The 20162-nt window shown below is 43.7% G+C and overlaps 1 protein-coding gene across 1 annotated transcript in view; it reads left to right on the forward strand.

Annotated features, from left to right (window-relative positions):
• Positions 1 to 4197: 4197 nt before the first annotated feature.
• Positions 4198 to 20162, forward strand: part of LOC141230916 (tricarboxylate transport protein, mitochondrial-like) — a 29528-nt gene continuing 13563 nt past the window's right edge. Inside the window, exons 1-3 of the mRNA XM_073667635.1 lie at positions 4198 to 4462; positions 14215 to 14322; positions 18200 to 18299. Coding sequence (XP_073523736.1) covers positions 4300 to 4462; positions 14215 to 14322; positions 18200 to 18299 — 371 coding nt within the window. The 5' untranslated portion in view covers positions 4198 to 4299. The remainder of the gene's footprint in view (positions 4463 to 14214; positions 14323 to 18199; positions 18300 to 20162) is intronic.

The following is a 20162-nucleotide window of genomic DNA, read 5'->3' on the forward strand; positions in this document are numbered from 1 at the left end:
GATAATGATAAATTCTTAAAGATCCCACCTTATTAGAGCTCAATAACGTTCCTTATGCTCTCAATTTGTAGTGGGAAATGAGACGACTTGCGCTACACAGCATCCACTCTGAACAATTAGTGCTGCAGTGTAAAGCATGTAGGAGAGACAAGGTAGCTTCTGCCTGGGATGAGACAATTGCTAATTGCAATCACTGATTCTAGATGTTCCTCTGTTGTCATAACTACATATACACACTAATATAAACTGCAATAGTGGACCCCAAACGATAGCTGCAACATAAAACAACAAAGACAGATAGTTCTCACCATCCCTCGCACCAGCGCCAGCTCCCCGCAGATGGTCTCTGTGTTTTGGATGTGGGTGCACAGTGACATCGACAGATCACATCACCGCTGCAACCAGTGGTGTAACTTGAAACTCGTGGGCCCCAATCCAAAAGATCCTACTGGACCCCCAATTATATTGCATGTCTTTAATAGTAATTGTCTTTTCATATGGGACTAAGGTACCTTTTGGGCCCACTTGCAATTGCAACCCCTGCACTTATTATTGTTACACCCCTGACTGCAGCCAATCACTAAGCTCCATGAGTCTGCCGATGTAAGTAGTACAAGTGGTGATCTGCTGCAACGATTATTTGAGCTGTTGATGTAACATTGGTGTCCACTTCTTTTAAAAGTGGAAAAGCCCTTTAATTAGTTTTCACTACAGAGGTTGAGTCGTGGCTGCCTGGTTAATCCTGCTCTTTGGGTATCATGCCTATGGTAGAGCCACTTGGCATATGTGGTGCCCATTATATCACTTGGCATATGTGGTGCACCACTATGTGGTGCCCATTATACTGTATGGAGGACTATGTGGTGCCCATTATACTGTATGGAGAACTATGTGGGGCCATTATACTGTATGGAGGACTATGTGGTGCCCATTATACTGTATGGAGGACTATGTGGTGCCCATTATACTGTATGGAGGACTATGTGGTGCCCATTATACTGTATGGAGGACTATGTGGGGCCATTATACTGTATGGAGCCCTATGTGGGGCCATTATTCTGTATGGAAGACTATGTGGGGCCCATTATACTGTATGGAGGACTATGTGGGGCCATTATTCTGTATGGAGGACTATGTGGCGCTCATTATACTGTATGGAGGACTATGTGGGGCCCATTATACTGTATGGAGGACTATGTGGGGCCCATTATACTGTATGGAGGACTATGTGGGGCCATTATTCTGTATGGAGGACTATGTGAGGCCCATTATACTGTATGGAGGACTATGTGGGGCCATTATTCTGTATGGAGGACTATGTGAGGCCCATTATACTGTATGGAGGACTATGTGGGGCCATTATTCTGTATGGAGGACTATGTGGAGCCCATTATACTGTATGGATGACTATGTGGGGCCCATTATTCTGTATGGAGGACTATGTGGAGAGCCATTATTCTGTATGGAGGAGTATGTGGTGCCCATTATACTGTATGGAGCACTATGTGGGGCCATTATTCTGTATGGAGGACTATGTGGGGCCCATTATACTGTATGGAGGACTATGTGAAGGCCCATTATTCTGTATGCAGGACTATGTGGGGCCATTATTCTGTATGGAGGACTATGTGGGGCCCATTATACTCTATGGAGGACTATGTGGGACCCATTATACTGTATGGAGGACTATGTGGGGCCCATTATACTGTATGGAGGACTATGTGGGGCCATTATTCTGTATGGAGGACTATGTGGGGCCCATTATACTGTATGGAGGACTATGTCAAGGCCCATTATTCTGTATGGAGGACTATGTGGGGCCATTATTCTGTATGGAGGACTATGTGGGGCCCATTATACTCTATGGAGGACTATGTGGGGCCCATTATACTCTATGGAGGACTATGTGGGGCCCATTATACTGTATGGCGGACTATGTGGGGCCATTATTCTGTATGGAGGACTATGTGAGGCCCATTATACAGTATGGAGGACTATGTGGGGCCATTATTCTGTATGGAGGACTATGTGAGGCCCATTATACTGTATAGAGGACTATGTGGGGCCATTATTCTGTATGGAGGACTATATGGGGCCCATTATACTGTATGGAGGACTATGTGGGACCATTATTCTGTATGGAGGACTATGTGGAGCCCATTATACTGTATGGATGACTATGTGGGGCCCATTATTCTGTATGGAGGACTATGTGGAGAGCCATTATTCTGTATGGAGGACTATGTGGTGCCCATTATACTGTATGGAGCACTATGTGGGGCCATTATTCTGTATGGAGGACTATGTGGGCCCATTATACTGTATGGAGGACTATGTGAAGGCCCATTATTCTGTATGGAGGACTATGTGGAGAGCCATTATTCTGCAAGAAGGACTATGTGGTGCCCATTATACTGTATGGAGCACTATGTGGGGCATTATTCTGTATGGAGGACCATATGGGGCCCATTATACTGTATGGAGGACTATTATTCTGTATGGAGGACTATGTGGGGCCCATTATACTGTATGAAGGACTATGTGGAGCCCATTATATTGTATGGACGACTATGTGGGGCCCATTATTCTGTATGGAGGACTATATGTGGCCATTATTCTGTATGGAGGACTATGTGATGCCCATTATACTGTATGGAGCACTATGTGGGGCATTATACTGTATCGAGGACTATGTGGGGCCATTATTCTGTATGGAGGACTATGTGGGGCCCATTATACTGTATGGAGGACTATGTGGGGCCCATTATTCTGTATGGAGGACTATGGGGCCCATTATTCTGTATGGAGGACTATGTGAGGCCATTATTCTGTTTGGATGACTATGTGGGGCCATTATACTGTATGGAGGACTATGTGGGGCCCATTATACTGTATGGAGGACTATATGGGGCCCATTATACTGTATCGAGGACTATGTGGGCCCATTATACTGTATAGGGGACTATGTGGGGCCATTATTCTGTTTGGATGACTATGTGGGGCCATTATACTGTATGGAGGACTATGTGGGGCTCATTATACTGTATGTAGGACTATGTGGGGCTCGTTATACAGTATGGAGGACTATGTGGGGCTCATTATACTGTATGGAGGACTATGTGGGGCCCATTATTCTGAATGGAGGACTGTTGGGTGCCCATAATACATAAAGGGGCCCACTGAGACTCTGTCGCCCGGGAACCATGAAAATCTGGAGCCAGCCCTGTTCTCCCCACTTGAAAAAAACAAAATGGTCCGATTATTCTGATCAGAGAGGAATCAGTTTTTCTCATACACGGGGGAAAAAAAAAGTTTCTCCACCTTCTTCACTCAGTCAGTCTGTGAAAATCGGACCACACTCAGATGACACCCCGGGTACAGTCCGATGATTTCCACAGACCCATAGACTTGCATGGCCGAGTGCAATCAGACACTCAGATCAAAATCAGACATGTCACCGATGTTTTTCCTCACAGCCCCATAGAATAACATGGGTACTTGTGCAATTGAAACCACGGATAGCACTAGTTCGATTTAAACGGTTGCTTGCAGGAACCCTTAGGGGCATGCTAAAAATCCCTTTAATTCCCTATTGTCCCTTTAAGAAACAGCTGATCCAAACTTGTAACAATCTGACAGCTAAGGACAACTGATGGGCTTGTACCAGGTGAAGTGAGAAGCCTGCAGAGAGCTCAGGAGCAGCTGAGTACATGCAGCCTGTGCGATAGGACGCAGAGATCTCTGCATTCTGCAGATCACAGGCCACAGACGTGGCCACCACCGTGTGATGGCGAGTGATCAGATCTGGTGACCACCATCGGTCACAATCGCCAGATCAGGTCAGGTGAGGGAGGTGAGCAGGCACAGGAGGGTCCACTATCAATCACACTGCCCCTTACAACTTCTCGTCTCGCCTTATCTCACAACAGCCAATCAGGAAATCGCCATAGTACTCGTCCATCCAATCAGGTAACAGAACCCGCCCCTCTACTCACAGACCGCACTCTATTACATAAACGACACACAGAGTTCACCCAGGAACCAATCGGCGTGTCCCACCTCATGTTTTATTAATGAGCCTCTTGTATGCGCGCAGCTAAGGGGGCGTCGTGACCATTAGTCTTGTTCTGCTTAATATTAATAAGCGCCTGTTAGTGGGCGTGACTACTGCAGAGAATCACTGTTCAGAGGCGGAGACCTGTCTGGCATATTAATGAGGGGGCGTGGCTTCGCGCAGGGTCTTTACTCTCCCGTGGTCTCGCTCTACCTTTATTCTGTCGCTGCTGCCTCCCAGCTGCCATGTCTTCCATCCTGCAGCCGTTCACCGTCACGGAGGGGCCCTGCGAGTTATCGCGGACAGCAGTGAGTGGCAGCAGGCGGGTGGTCTCCGGGTCTCTGGCTGCCGCTGCTCCAGGAGGAGGACGAGGGAAAATCACACACCCTGGCAAAGCCATCCTGGCTGGTGAGTACCCCCTGTGGTCGCGATGCCCAGGTACATGCACAGTACCGCTCACATCGCCCTCCCCAGCTTTCCCAGGCTCCTGACAGGCAATGGCGCTCTGTCCACCCTCAGATCTGCTGCTCCCATCCCAGATGTAGGGTCATGTGATGGCCTCGGTGTCACCTGCTGTCTCAAAATCCAGACAAAAAGCAGAATTAGATTGGAGGAATTCAGCAGAAAGTAACGCTCAGTGATCGCATGGTGTGCACGACGTCCCAGGCAGACTGGCATCTCCGTGCACTGGGGCTTATTGGAAGATCCCATCAGAACTAGTAACCGCTCCATGTTCATGGCTGTAAAAGGGAAACCCCAGAGTATAGGACCTTTCATTTGTCCTCCTAATGCCAATGATTCATTCCTCTGCCCCCATGTGTGTGCCCGGTGCCATGATGTCAGGGGCACTAAGGCTAATCATTAGTGCAGTAGCCCCCGTCGTCCTCCTTGAAATTCCCGCTCCGGTGTCCTGTATTGGGGGAGCACAGGGCGCCATCTCTGCCCTGTGCTTGTTCTCGGAGCCAGGTTTGTCACGCGGATCCCCCCTTTATATCACTAACAGGACTGCCAGGAGCAGTAGACCTGGGCTGGGGGCTACGCTGCCCGCCTATAATCCTGTGTGAATGATGCTCTGCCTCCTTCGTAGTATATTGTTACTGATAATGCCATTTACAGCATTTATCTGCGGTTTACCAGCGTATAAATGTCTGATCGCTGGTGGTCCTTCCAGCTGTTGTCAGGATTAAAGAAAGTGACATGGCCACAGACGTGCTCTGCTGCTCCAGTCATTGTCTATGGGAACGATGACGGTGACCGAGCACAGGTGAATGGGTTTCCTGGTAAACCATTCGGGTCTAAGGCAGCATTTACAAAATTTAATTTCACCTTACAAGTGATCGTCGGGTGATTCCCTGAATAGAGAGGCCAATAATCGGGCAACGAAAGTGCATAATGGACATTCATGATTATCAGCCAGTGCAAAATGGACCCTTTAGTGTTAAAGGGCTTGTTTGGGACTTTAACGTTACTGGCCTAAGCTTAGGATAGGTCATCAGTGTGCGACATTTCGCATTTTGGCTGCTTCTGGTGTTGGTGGTCGGGTACTGCACATGTACCCACTAGTGATTTCAATAGTGCGGTGGACGTGTAGTACCCGGTTGTGGCCACTCTACTGCTGACGGAGCTGTGCAGCTCTGACAACAGGAACAGCTGATCGGTGGGGGTGTCGGGTGTCATAACCCCACCGATCATTCATTGATGATTTATTCCATCAATGTTAACATCCCAGATGTTAATAGGAAGCGAGACAGAGGGAGGTTTATTAGCCATCCATTGTTCTCTATGGCCTCATTCACACATCAGTATTTGCATGCCAAAACCAGGTGTCTCCAAAACACAGAACAGGAGTCAATCTTTCAGTTCTAGCTTTTCCTTGTAATCTCCTTGTTTTGAGATACAAACAGTGATGCAAAATACTGACATGTGAATGAGGCCTATGAGAGAGTTGAACAAAAGGGTCTTCTGTTTAGGCTATGTGCCCACGTTGCATTTATGAAGCAGAAAATTTCTGCTGCATAAATGCAAGTCCTCTCCCGGAAAAACGCATGCGGAATTCCGCACGCGTTTATCGCGCTTTTTTCGCGCGTTTATCACGCGTTTTCCACATGCGGAATTGCCTTGCGTTTTTTATGCATTGAACAAAGGCAATTCTGCTTGCGGAAACGCAAAATTAAATGACATGCTGCGGATTTTTGAACGCAGCATAAACGCTGCGGAAAAATCCGCAGCATGGGCATTGACATTGCGGAATCCCATTGGGGACCATGGGGTGCGGGTTACCAAGCGTTTTTCAAGCGTTTACGCTGCGGAAATTCCGCATCAAAAACGCTTGAAAAATGCTACGTGGGCACCCAGCCTTAAACTCGGCAGGTCAGATCCTTCTTTCCCCAACATTATTTGCCTTTGGGAGTCAGTAGGTCCTTCTATTAGACGTCATCCAGTCCCACTGGTATTGGCGGGTTTACCTGACTTCACTTTAATGTGTATGAGGCTTTTAAAGAAATACTAAATGTTAAACCAATATATGTCATAATCTATTGATCTCACTTCTAGCCTGTCCCATATTACAGCCAATATTGAGTTGGAGGAAGGGGATCTTGTAAATGTCCTAGAAGCCATTCTGCATTTTTTCCACCCACAGATCAGATTGGTGTCTTGGACTTGGACCTTCTTTTCTGCTCTCCTTTGACATACCCTTTCTCTAGTTGGTCCTTATCCAAAATGGAGGGGATTAGTAGGAACTTGACACCTGCTTTCTCTGCCAGATTTCTAAAAGTCTGTTTGTTTGAGGAGCTTGTGGAAGGTCTCGCAGTGACAAATGCCTTAGGTCAGGTTGCCAGCCTATTTTTGTTTTGTTTTTTTTCCTGATCCACTTATCCAAACATCAAGGACAGACTATTGGGAGAACAAAACTGAAGGCTAGAAAATACTAATTTTATCTATAGCGCAGAAAACTGATGTGAACCAATTAAAGGGACCCTGTCACCTCGACTCATGCTGCCCAAACCATGTGAAGAATCAGACCCTGGTGGCATGATTGCAGCCAGGTCTAATGTCCTCAAACATTTTTGACGTTTCACAGAAAATATACTTTAAAAATCCTCCCAGCACTGCTGCAGTGATGGATGGGTGTCCCCCTTGTGTGTACATAGGGAGAGACCTATCCATCATCTGCAGTAGTGCTTTGAAGAGCTGTCTAGGGGCGGATTTTTAAAGTATATTTTCTCTGACATGTCGGACATCCGGGGTCGGGTTAATGCTGCCCGCCATTTGGGCAGCATGAACCCGATGAGAGGTTCCTTTTTAAGAGAGGCTTGTCTGGGCATCTAATGTTGATGATCTTTCCTTTTGAATAGGTCATCGATATCAAAATGGGGACCTGATGCCTCCACCGATCAGGTGTTCTTGGCTTAGGCGGCTGCCGGATGTAGGCATTGGATGGAGCTGAACAGCACCGCTGTGTTCTTTGTGCAGAGACCTGCCGATCAGCCCCTGTTCTGCACACTGACCGGAGCTGTAACAGATGATCGCTGGGTTTGTCACGTGTCGGACCCACATCTATATATTTTAATTATCCCAACAAAGATGGAAAATTGGAAGAACTATATGCTTCTATTGGACTTTTTCCCATATAACTGTATAAGTATTAGAGGCTACAAGTTCTATAAATATATTGAAACCCAAAACAAAGGTAAAAATATAAATCAAAATTTATTATATACCATGTAGATCCAAAATATATCAAAAAGTGTATTACTAAAACAAAATAATTAAAATATGGGATCCAAGTTGAAAACTCAAAAACAAAAAGGACATAGAGGGGCAAAAATACATGGGTAGCAGGTCATAATGTCAAGTAAGATCAGAACAGTAAAGACGTAAGTGATATCCTTAATCGGGAGTAGAAAATGCCCATATGCCATACTCAAGCAGAGGCCAAAAAGTATATCTAAACATAAGTTACTGTAACAATCATGTCCTGGCTAAGTGAAAGCATGATTCTGCATACGCTAAAAAATACCAAAGTGCATTTAGAGGTATTAATGCTTACCTATAATCTTGCTCCTCCACACATCCTTAACCCCAACACACGTTCCGATTAGGCCAACTCCGGGGGAGGGGTGTATGTGGCAATAATCATGTTACATAAAAATCTGTTTGGAAAGGACCAGATAAAATAAATTTTAATCCATCATGCACTGTAAGTGTCTGATGGGCGGATCCTTCATGTCATGAGCTCTACACTGGGCACAGAGCTCCTCCTCTCCACCCCTGAGAGACTGCTCTAGTGTCCATCCAGGGGGCGCTAAATCTGTCAGTAGAGTCGAGAGTTGGGAAGCATACAGTGCTGAGAGCCCAGGACACTTCACATAGAGGCCACGCCCACTGGACTCTTAGAATCACTGCATGATGGAGTGAATATCACCTGTCCAGCGATATCAGCAGTTTTCAAGGATCAAAACTGCAGACAGATTCCTTTTAAATAATAAGAGGATAGAGAGATAAAGGGAAGTTGGTCACAGGCGTCTCAATAGCCCAAGCTTAATAACGTGCCAAGTAATGAAGGATGGCAAAGTTGCACGCCAATCAGTCATACTACTTCCACTTTTCCAGCTGAACAGTTTTATAGACGTCAGGTGAATTAAAATGGATTTTTTTGTGCTATTAGATGGTTGTCATTGTATTTCATGGATAACAAGTACTCTGCGTGAATCATCCATAATTCATTCCCCATCCCTGGCATCCAGCCATGACAAGGGTTATTTTACTTCTTGCTGTAAATAAATAACGGATGCCATATCTACACAGATTCGCTCTGTCGTCTTGCTGTGATCTGAAAAGTGATTGCTCTTTTCCTTTTCTAGTCTGGGACAAGATTTTGTTCATTAGTGATAGGACGCTTAGACAGTATTGACTGGGATGCAGTTGGGCTTTGCTTCTGCGTCACAAGCGATTGATTACTGAGCTTTTAAGTTTCTCCTTTTATGCAATAAAGAATGAAATTAAATTTAGTTCATTATATATGCCATTATGAGATTGGATACGGGTCATTGAACTTATTATCCACTATATATAGAAATCTCCGACCTTTCCCATATTACCAGAAAGGCTTTCAGAGGCTCCAGTGCCAAGCCGTAGCAGCCATGTAGATGTGGCCAAAAACTGATACATAAAATATATATGCATTAGAATACCGTATATAAAATATTTATTATATTTGATATATTCTATCCCTTTTTATGAAGTATTCCTTGCCAGTGAAAGATTGTTCTTCCTGTGCTAAGCGCTAAGCTGTGTAGTTGGAGGAGTAGTTGTAGCGATCTGTAGGGTGCTGTAGTACGTGAGTGTTTATATCCTGATCTTTATTGCTATTTTGGTTTGTGTATTCCTTCCTTTCCCTACCTCCTCCCTATTTTTTGTGAGTGTCTTTGTATGATAGTGGTTTCAGTTATCTCTCTGGCTATTACATTTCTGTCCCATGCCTCAAGGGGTGGGGGAGAGGACAGATTGGGGTTTAACAGCTGCATAGTAAGGTCGGAGACCCAGGCCTCTCTACCATCAAGAGTCCCCCGGGGACAGGGATAGTTGTGGTCCCAGTTCCAGGGACCGTTTTAGGTCCATCTCCCTTAAGTCCGTCACACCGTGGCATGAACAATGGAAGGGAATTAGCTGTTTACATTTTTGCTGTGGGTGCAAAATGGATTGATGTATTGAAATCCATGGTTCTATCTGCTACAAAATCCACAGATAACACTTCAGGATATAATTTTGGACTTTGGTGTGGAAATGTAGGCTGGATCAACTGCATCAATTTTGCACATTTATGACCTCTTCGGAGAATACGCTATTAATATGTAATTGGCTCCTAACCGCACAAGAGAATACCACTTCCGTCAGCAAAATGGTGGGATGGGGGGTCCTGTGACCCTTGAATGCCAATTAACAGTGTCTGTGTTGTGAAAAGTACTGAGCAAAAGGCTTAGTTGTAATGTGTAACCTCAAATTTATTTGGATTTTGGGATGAATATATTGCAGACAAACGAAGATAAGTCAATTTCTAATAAAAAAAAAAAAAAAGAGATTTTATATATATATATCTCTCTATCTATATCTCCGAAGGGAAATATGGGCTGAAAACCCCAATTTTGGAGTATTGGATAGAGGTATAGATATTGTTTAATTCAGTTAGAGATCCAAAAATACCAGGAGCAGAGTAACCAGAAATTTGCTAGTGCCAACATTTTTTTTTTTTTTTTTTGGGATTATTTTCGAAAGATATCTTGAAGAGATTCTATTGCTAGAAGTGATGAAACTGGATGCACTTATTAATCTGGTGGTTTGGGCTATGACCTCACTATTATATTTCTATCTTTATGGGGTTCAGTAGTCTATTTTGAACTCTAAGGACAATCATTGTGTGAGAGAAAACTGGGAAACCTATGGGGACATTCAAGTTGCTTAAAGTTGTGTCTCTGGTTCAGTGTTACCCAAACTGCAGTCCTCATAGCCCCCTACCGATCATGTTTTCAGGATTTCATTAGCATTGCAATAGTAAAGAAATCCAGGAAACATATCTGTTGAGGGTCATGAGGACTGGAGTTTGGGAAACACTGCTCTGGTTGGATTTGAACCCTAGACCTTCTCTCAGTAATGTAACAATCTCTATTCACTGAATACAGATTTTACCCGGGAATTTAAAATTTTGAAAATTCAGTCCAGGAGGAGAAAGAAGCAGGTTTTTCTGAGCTGTACAGCTGGTAAAATAAGTATTGAATACGTCATCAATTTTCTAAGTCAGTATATTTCTAAAGGTGCTATTGCCATGAAATGCTCACCAGATGTCAGTAACAACCCATCCAATCCACACAAATAAATCAAACCTTAGATGTACATTAAGTTCTGAGTAATAATGAGAAAAAACACAGGGAAAAAGTATTGAACACATGAAGAAACAGCTGTGAAAAAAGCCATGGAAAGTCATGACACCAACTGAAATCTATCAGTAATTAGAAAGCAATCCTGCCACTTAGTGAAAAATATCAGCTGATGGGCAATAAAAAGGTGTCTCACAAGAAACCTCTCATGATGGGTAAAACCAGTGAGCTGTCTCAAGACCTCTGCAACCTTATTGTTGCAAAACATACTAATGGCATTGGTTCCAGTGATTACTGTTAGGACCATAATAAGGAATGGGAAAGCGCATCGTTTCATCATAAACCGGCCATGACCGGGTGCTCTCCGCAAGATTTCTGATAGAGCAGTGAAAAGAATTATCAGAAGAGTTGTCATAGAGCCAAGGACCTCCTATGGAGAGCTACAGAAAGACCTGAAATTGGCAGGTACAATTGTTTCAAAGAAAACTATGAATAATGCACTTAACCTCCATGGCCTGTATGCACGCTCACTACGCAAGACTCCATTGCTGAACAAAAAGCATATTCAAGCGCATTTAAAGTTTGCTCAACAACATTTAGACAAGCCTGTGAAATACTAAGAGAATATAGTCTGGTCAGATGATACCAAAATTGAACTCTTTGGATGCAATAATACACATCATGTTTGGAAACCAAAAGGCACTGCATATCACCTTAAAAACACCATACCAACAGTGAAGTTTGGAGGTGGGAACAACATGGTGTGGGGATGTTTTTCAGCATACTGCACTGGCAAACTTCATATAATTTGAAGGAAGGGTGAATGGACAAATGTACTGAAACATTCCTGATAAAAATCTGCTGCAGTCTACCAGAATGATGAAGATAAAATGAGGGTAAACATTATCTGTTCACATGTGTTTTTTTTTTTTTTTTTTTTTTTTTGTTTTGCTGCATATTTTGTGACTTGGTTTTGTTTTTGGAAAATAGAGCATGTCACTTCTTTCAGTGTTTTTTCACCTATAGGAAGTAATGGTTGGTCAAAAAAAACACACCAAAACCTGCGTTAACGCAGCTGTTTTCCTACCAGAGAAAAGTTAGCAGATTTGCAGCAGAAAAAAAACACATGTGTGAACATGTTCATAAATTAAGTTATGTGTTGGGCTATCTGTGGTTTGATTTCTCTGCCTGTGTGGATTGGATGGGTTGTTATTGACATCTGGTGAGAATTTCATGTCAATAGCAACTTTTAGAAATATATTTACTTAGAAAATTGGTGACGTGTTCACTACTTATTTCACCCGCTGTATTATAAAGTTTCTTATTTTCACATGTATTATTGATTTGTACAATTAAAACAATGGTTACTCTTTAGGTTAAGTGCCCACGATGCAGAAATGCTGAAGATTTTTTTTCTGCATCTCCCTGGCAGGAAAAACGCATGTGGATTTTACATGTGTTTTTCCTGCCAGGTAGAAGCGTTTGTCAAGCGTTCTTCACATGCATTTCCGCATGCGGGTTATCAAGCGTTTTCCAAGCGATTTTAGCATCACTTAGAAAAGTGCTTCACAACTATATAAATCCATGCAACCGGCATGGATTTATATAGTGTGACCAAGTTAATAGTTAAAAAAAAAAAAGAATGAAAATGGTAAAAAATAATAATAATAATAAAAAAAAAAAAAACATTACTCACCTTCTGATGTTCCCCGGTCTTCTCTCCGGTGCGTTCCGTCTCTTGCACGGCTCGTGGTGGTGTAAAAAGACCTTCCATGATGTCATTTAGTCATGTGACTGGTGACATGACTGCCGACGTCAGCGGTCGCGTGACCTGTCACATGACTAAATGACGTCATGGAAGGTCCTTTTACACCATCGCGAGCCGCCAGGGAGCCAGGATGCACCGGAGAGAAGGTTAGTAAAATGTATATTTTTTTATTTTAAATTCTTTTTTTTAACAGTTACTATGGTACCTGGGTCTGGATGAGTCTCCTCTTCTCCAGACCCAGGTACCATCCGCACATTGAATCGCTTAATATCCGCATGTGAACATGTAGTCATGCGGATGTCACGCGGTCCAATGCATGTCAATGGCGGCAATTGCGCTGCGTGTCCGCAAAATAATGGACATGCTGCGGATTTTTCCGCAATGATAATCCGCAGCGGGAATTTCCGCAGCATGTGCACAGCACATGCGGATTATCATTGGGGACCATGGGGCACGTACTACCAAGCGTTTAAGTGTTTTCGCTGCGGAAATTCCAAGGCAAAAATGCATAGTGGGCACGCAGCCTGAAAGTGAGCGATTTTCAAGGGCAGTTTCCAATACCACTTATGCTGAATGAAGGAATTCACACATAAGTGACAATACTCATATATTCTGTGGAGTTTTATCATTCAGCTACTCAAGAAAATTAATTTCTACTAGAAACGCAAACTGCAGTAATTACTTTGTACAATAATCAAGTCTGAAAGGACATGCTGGTGTAAATCAATACTAGCTAGAAAATTAATTCTGTAAATGTAAGAACATGTTGACTTTTATTTTTTAGATTAATTACATACAGTAATGTAATTTTATATTTTTGCCAATTTTTTTTTTCTGTATGTAAACATGGAGAACTCCAGGAAATGCTATTGGCTTCTTCTCTAGTGTACTGCCTGTTGGTGCAGTACACAGATCTTTATAGTACATGCTGTTAGTAAAAAGTTTTATCTAGCATTAAAAGAAATACTTGACAGAGAAAGTTCAAGCTAGGCCTCCATTGTTTTTTGCATCAGTTGGGGTCCTAGAAATTGAACCACCACGGATTTAAACATTTACGGCTTATTAGGCGGATATTTCATGTTTGATATGCTTTAATAAAGCATATGAAATTATAAGGTTTGTCATGATTATAATACCATATTCCTATGTTGACCCCTTTTACTGTCAGGACCTTCTGACTATTGACCATGTTGGGGGGCCGAGAGAAGGATTGGGCAATAGATATATTAAAGTTCAATACTTTTGTTTTCAGGGAATATACGCCACTGTCAGATCTGTGTGACAGCAGCTTTCTCCTCTCCCCATTTTAAAAATAACCTCTTGAATGCTCGTCTGAGCCGAGTGTTCATGTGTATGGGGGGAGTTGGGAGAGATGGCTGTGTGCAGACAGCAAAGTCATTTGTAAGGCCCAATTTATATATTTTTCTAAGCCCACCCTTGTATTTCTCGTCTTGACAATCTGCTTACGAGATTGTTGTTAAGGATGTCACTGATGGTGTCATTTTTGTATTTGTCAGGTGGAATCGCGGGAGGAATTGAAATATGCATCACATTCCCTACAGAATACGTCAAGACCCAGCTTCAACTGGACGAGCGGGCCAATCCTCCTCGGTTTCGAGGTGTAGGTAAGGATTTATTAAGATGATTACATTGTAGTACCTGGGCTATCGGTGCATTTGTAGATATGTTCAATGTCGGATAATTAATGCCATGTGGTTGTTAATGGATTTATATGTTTTAATGTTGAGATATATGTACAACTTGCTAAAACACATTCATCTCACGATCTGCTCACTTTCATGTTGGGTTCAATACATGAGAGAACTTCCTGTCTTGGTCCCACATTAGTGCTGTACGTGAAGGGGGCTGGTTGACTGCTCATTACAGTAGCTAAGCCAGCCTCCTTCTCTACCATGGCTGATTCATAGACAGAAACGGGATTGACATAGCTATTGAAATGAGCAGCCGGCCATCCCATTTTATACACCGCCATGGTCACATTCTCTCTTGTCTTGAACTGTATGGATATGGAGCTGATGGCGGGATATTGAGGGAGCGTTGATATATAATAATATATTTATATACACTGCTCAAAAAAATAAAAGGAACACTCAAATAACACATCCTAGATCTGAATGAATGAAATATTCTCATTGAATACTTTGTTCTGTACAAAGTTGAATGTGCTGACAACAAAATCATCAATGGAAATCAAATTTATTAACCAATGGAGGCCTGGATTTGTAGTCACTCCCCCAAAAAATTAAAGTGGAAAAACACACTACAGGCTGATCCAACTTTGATGTAATGTCCTTAAAACAAGTCAAAATGAGGCTCAGTATTGTGTGTGGCCTCCACGTGCCTGTATGACCTCCCTCCAACGCCTGGACATGCTCCTGATGAGGTTGCGGATGGTCTCCTGTGGGATCTCCTCCCAGACCTGCACTAAAGCATCCGCCAACTCCTGGACAGTCTGTGGTGCAACGTGATGTTGGTGGATGGAGCGAGACATGATGTCCCAGATGTGCTCAATCGGATTCAGGTCTGGGGAACGGGCCGGCCAGTCCATAGCTTAAATGCCTTCATCTTGCATGAACTGCTGACACACTCCAGCCACATGAGGTCTGACATTGTCCTGCATTAGGAGGAATCCAGGGCCAACCGCACCAGCATATGGTCTTACAAGGGGTCTGAGGATCTCATCTCGGTACCTAATGGCAGTCAGGCTACCTCTGGCGAGCACATGGAGGGCTGTGTGGCCCTCCAAAGAAATGCCACCCCACACCATTACTGACCCACTGCCAAACTGGTCATGCTGAAGGATGTTGCAGGCAGCAGATCGCTCTCCACGGCGTCTCCAGACTCTGTCACGTCTGTCACATGTGCTCAGTGTGAACCTGCTTTCATCTGTGAAGAGCACAGGGCGCCAGTGGCGACCTTGCCAATCCTGGTGTTCTGTGGCAAATGCCAAGCGTCCTGCACGGTGTTGGGCTGTGAGCACAACCCCCATCTGTGGACGTCAAGCCCTCATACCACCCTCATGGAGTCGGTTTCTAACCGTTTGTGCAGACACATGCACATTTGTGACCTGCTGGAGGTCATTTTGCAGGGCTCTGGTAGTGCTCCTCCCGTTCCTCCGTGCACAAAGGAGGAGGTAACGGTCCTGCTGCTGGGTTGTTGGCCTCCTATGGCTCCCTCCACATCTCCTGGTATCTGCTCCATGCTCTGGACACTGTGCTGACAGACACAGCTATGCTTCTTGCCACAGCTCGCACTGATGTGCCATCCTGGATGAACTGCACTACATGAGCAACTTCTGTGGGTTGTACTGTAGACACCGCCTCATGCTACTGTACCTCTAGGGGTGAGAGCAATGGCAAAATGAAAAAGTGACCAAAACAGCCAAAAAGGATAAGAACAGAGAAATGGTCTGTGGTCACCACCTGCAGAACCACTCCATTATAGGGGGTATCTTGCTAATTGCCGATCACTTCTACTAGTTGTCTGTTCCATTTGCACAACAGCAGGAGAAATAGATTCACAATCAGTGTTGCTTCATAACTGGACAGGTAGATTTCACCTGAAGTGTTATTGACTTGGAGTTACATTGTGTTGTTTAAGTGTTCTCTTTATTTTTTTTGAGCAGTGTATATCCATATTTGTAATATACATGTGTGTATGTAATTCCTTTTATTTTGCCTTTAAGTTGGGCAACCCCGTTTAGAACTCGGATTAATGTGGGTATTCACACATACATATGGATATATATATATATTTTGAGCCAAATTTTATTACAATATTAGGACATTACATTGAGTATTTTTTAGCTTTAGTTATATAAATCTATGGAACATGAATGTGTCACATAGTCCATATGTCCTGAGTGCACAAAGCCATCGGCGCTGACTCCTGGTATGGCGGCTTGGCTGATGGATCTGCAGGGGCGGCTGGGCCATGCATCATTGCACAAACAAGTAAAGCCGTCCAGCTGTGCTGTCAGGGTGTCTCGCTGACTGTCAGAACTGATTATGTGTAACCGTCCTGTCTCCTTGATGGAGCACGGCAAGTGTCCTGCTAAGAAAGGTAATCCGATGAAGAAACCGGCAAAAATCAACACTTCAAATAAAATCCAGGATAACTTTCTATGTGTTTGTGTGCTAATGTAACATGACTTGGAATAACACTTATTAAAGGTCGGGTGCTGACTTATAGGGTATCCACCTCCAATAGCGGGTTTATCTTCTTTCTTTTTAGGAGAGATCTAATGACGACAGGTAACCCTGACAAATGGCAATCAGATAGCTGGGATTATAGCTATCCCCTATTCAGAAGTGTTTTGAGCTTCATATCATGCGATCATGGAGTTGCATGTTTGTTTTGGTCAAATGGGCATCTTTATGGGGAGGCTGGCGGCTGTATGATTGGTGACAAGGAAAGACTAGAAGCAATGGGATGAAACTGAATGGGAGGAGACACAGATTAGATATTAGAAAAAACTTTTTGACAGTTAGGGTGATCAATGAGTGGAACAGGCTGCCACGAGAGGTGGTGAGTTCCCCTTCAATGGACGTCTTCAAACAGAGGCTGGACAGACATCTGTCTGAGATGATCTAGTGAATCCTGCTTTGAGCAGGGGGTTGGACCAGATGACCCAGGAGGTCCCTTCCAACTCTACCATTCTATGATTCTATGATTCTATGTCTATGGGCAAATTTTGTCAATGTGAAAAATTCAGGAATAGAACGGAGTATGAACAAAATGAATCTAGCACATTCCCAGCTATGCAGAACAGGAGAATAATAGAGACTGGACCACATTGGGTATAAATATAATATATTATTATAGAAGGATGTATCCCATTTGTGCATTCTGTGGGACTGACCGGTGCGCACTGCTCTACCGAGAATTTTTTTTTTTTTTTTTTTATTTCTACATAGCACACACTTGTCAGTAACGCGCTTTCCATGATATAATGTCACTGCCATAATTATAGAATTTCTGACACCTTTAAACCTGTCGGAGTGGTGATTCACGGTCACTTTACCGTTAAGGGCTTATCCAGCTGAGAAAACACTTTTATTCCCTATTTGTGAATTCTGAGTTGATTGAGTCTTCTGGTCGGGATCTCTTGCCCTAGTAGCCATTGGTTAACAGGAACGTCTTATTCTGGAGGATCTGTCCTGTCCTACATTACACAGACAGCTCAACGAGTAAAATGGACAATGTGTAATGCTTCACTTTCCCTGTGGTGGCGCTGCTGTGAATCTGAAAATGTGCTGCATGGCTTTATGAAAGATGGCAATTGGGGGTCTCTGCAAGGGGGGCACTCTCTGATCACCTTATTGTCAAGGGACCCTTTACAACAAGTTGGAAGTATACGGGGGGGGGGGGGGAGCTGCCATTTTCTGCATGATAAATATCTCTCTTACATGCAAGAGAACTATTTCAAGTGTCTGATCTGAAGTCCATATAGAGCGTCTGTGACGTCTTCTCTCTCCGCAGGTCACTGCGTCACACTCACTGTACAGGACCATGGAGTCAGAGGGTTATACCGCGGTCTCAGCTCATTGCTTTATGGATCCATTCCTAAGTCTGCAGTGAGGTAAGAGGAGGGAAGGAGAGACATACATCTACTGTCTATAGGTTCTGTCAGGGCAGGTGGATGCCAGAATTAAGATTCACTATGGATGACCCACTGTCTATGGTACATGTACATTCATTTCAATGGTTGCCATGTAATGCTATAATGAAAATCTATGCCTAGGTCAGGGTTCTCCCAATGATCAGGTGTTCTGATTACATTTTTGGATGGCCTTAATATAACCTATGTCCTTCTATAAAAATGTGGCTAATTTCGATGAGACCGGGCAACCATCCAGTGTGTATGAGGCACTCATGTTTCTTCTGCGTCAAATGATCTTGAGAAAAAGAAGGATCCGGAGTTGTCAAATTTTAACTTTCCTTTTTTTTCTCCTGGGAAATGGGCTGCTGCCAGACTGCATTAGCACTTATTATACATTCACATATTTGTGCAACATGTCCTTATTTTTCTCAGAGAGCTCACAAGGACCTAAAGATTTTCATTGATCCATACACACGTTTTAAAAACTGATCTGTCACTGGTCCGTGAGACTCTGAGCAGGTCCTGTTCTCATCCATCGTGAAGATCAGACTCTGCCATTTAGGCCACAGCCCCACTATCCGTATTCGGTCAGGATTTTTTCTCAGGAGTGGGAGCCAAAACCAGGAGAGGGTGATTAAATGCAGAATTGGTGACTTGTTTCTATTATATCTTTTCTCTGATTGTTCCTCGCCTGGTTTTGGCTCCCACTCCTGAGAAAAAATACTGACCAAATACTGATAGTGGGGCCGTGGCCTTAAAGGGAATCTGTTAGCAGGTTTCTTCTATGTAATCTGAGGACAGCATGATGTAGGGGCTGAGGCACACATTTCAGTAATGTGTCACTTATTCGGCTGTGTGCTGTTGTTTTAATACAATGAAGCTTTTGTCACCAGGAGATGATCACTGTCCTACCACGCCCCCTACTTTTGATAATCAGCTAACTGTCTATATACAATGTATACAGAGCTGTGGTGTGGGCAGGGTTAGACTTCTGAGCTCTACTACATACTACATCTAAAAACTCTGTCACGACTGCTGCAGCCAGTAAACTAAGTGATACATTGCTGGAATCGGGGTCTATTTTCCTATATTATGCTGCTCTCAGATGAGGGAGGAAAAACGTGGTGACAAATTCCCTATTAAGGGAACCTGTCACGTGAAAAAAAAAAAAAACAAAACACAAAACCACTATTAACCTGCAGCTATGGGGGTTAATCTGCAGGTTAATAGTGTCCTGAACCTGCTCGGCGCCTGCACTTGGAACTCCCCACAGTGTTTAGGTTTGAGTCACGGGTCAACACCGGAGCAGATTCAGTCACCGCTCAGTGTATAGAGCCCCCCCGGCACTGACTGACAGCAGGAACAGCAGTCGACTGTCAGTCAGTGTGGGGAGCACGGTTACAGCCGCCACTCTCTAAACACAGGCTGGTACCGTGTCGGCGCCAACCCTGTTACTGAAACTCGATTGCTACCGGGAGGAATAAAGTTATTTTCCTTCGGGCAGTAGAGCTCTAAGTACAGGCACTGGGCAGGTTCATAACGCTATTAACGTGCAGGTTAAAAACGTTTTTTCACATGACTGGTTCCCTCTAAAGTCTTTGGAGAACCATGAAACACGGATGAAGCCTGAAAGTCAGACTTTGTACTTCAGCGTTTCAGCAGTTTTTAACTGATCCATTGGTAAGAGACAATAGATAACAACCAATAGTTCAGACAGTCTACCTGCTTCAGGGGAGAAAAAAACCTGACACAGCTGGGATAACACCTGAGGAAAAAAGTCCACTTTTCTTGGATAGTAACAGTCACATGTGTGAATACAGCCTTAACCTAACCTGAATGTGA

This window comes from Phyllobates terribilis, unplaced genomic scaffold (genome assembly GCF_046119375.1).
Source record: "Phyllobates terribilis strain yellow unplaced genomic scaffold, ASM4611937v1 Scaffold_2__4_contigs__length_985480577, whole genome shotgun sequence".
In the NCBI taxonomy this organism is placed as follows: Eukaryota; Metazoa; Chordata; class Amphibia; order Anura; family Dendrobatidae; genus Phyllobates; species Phyllobates terribilis.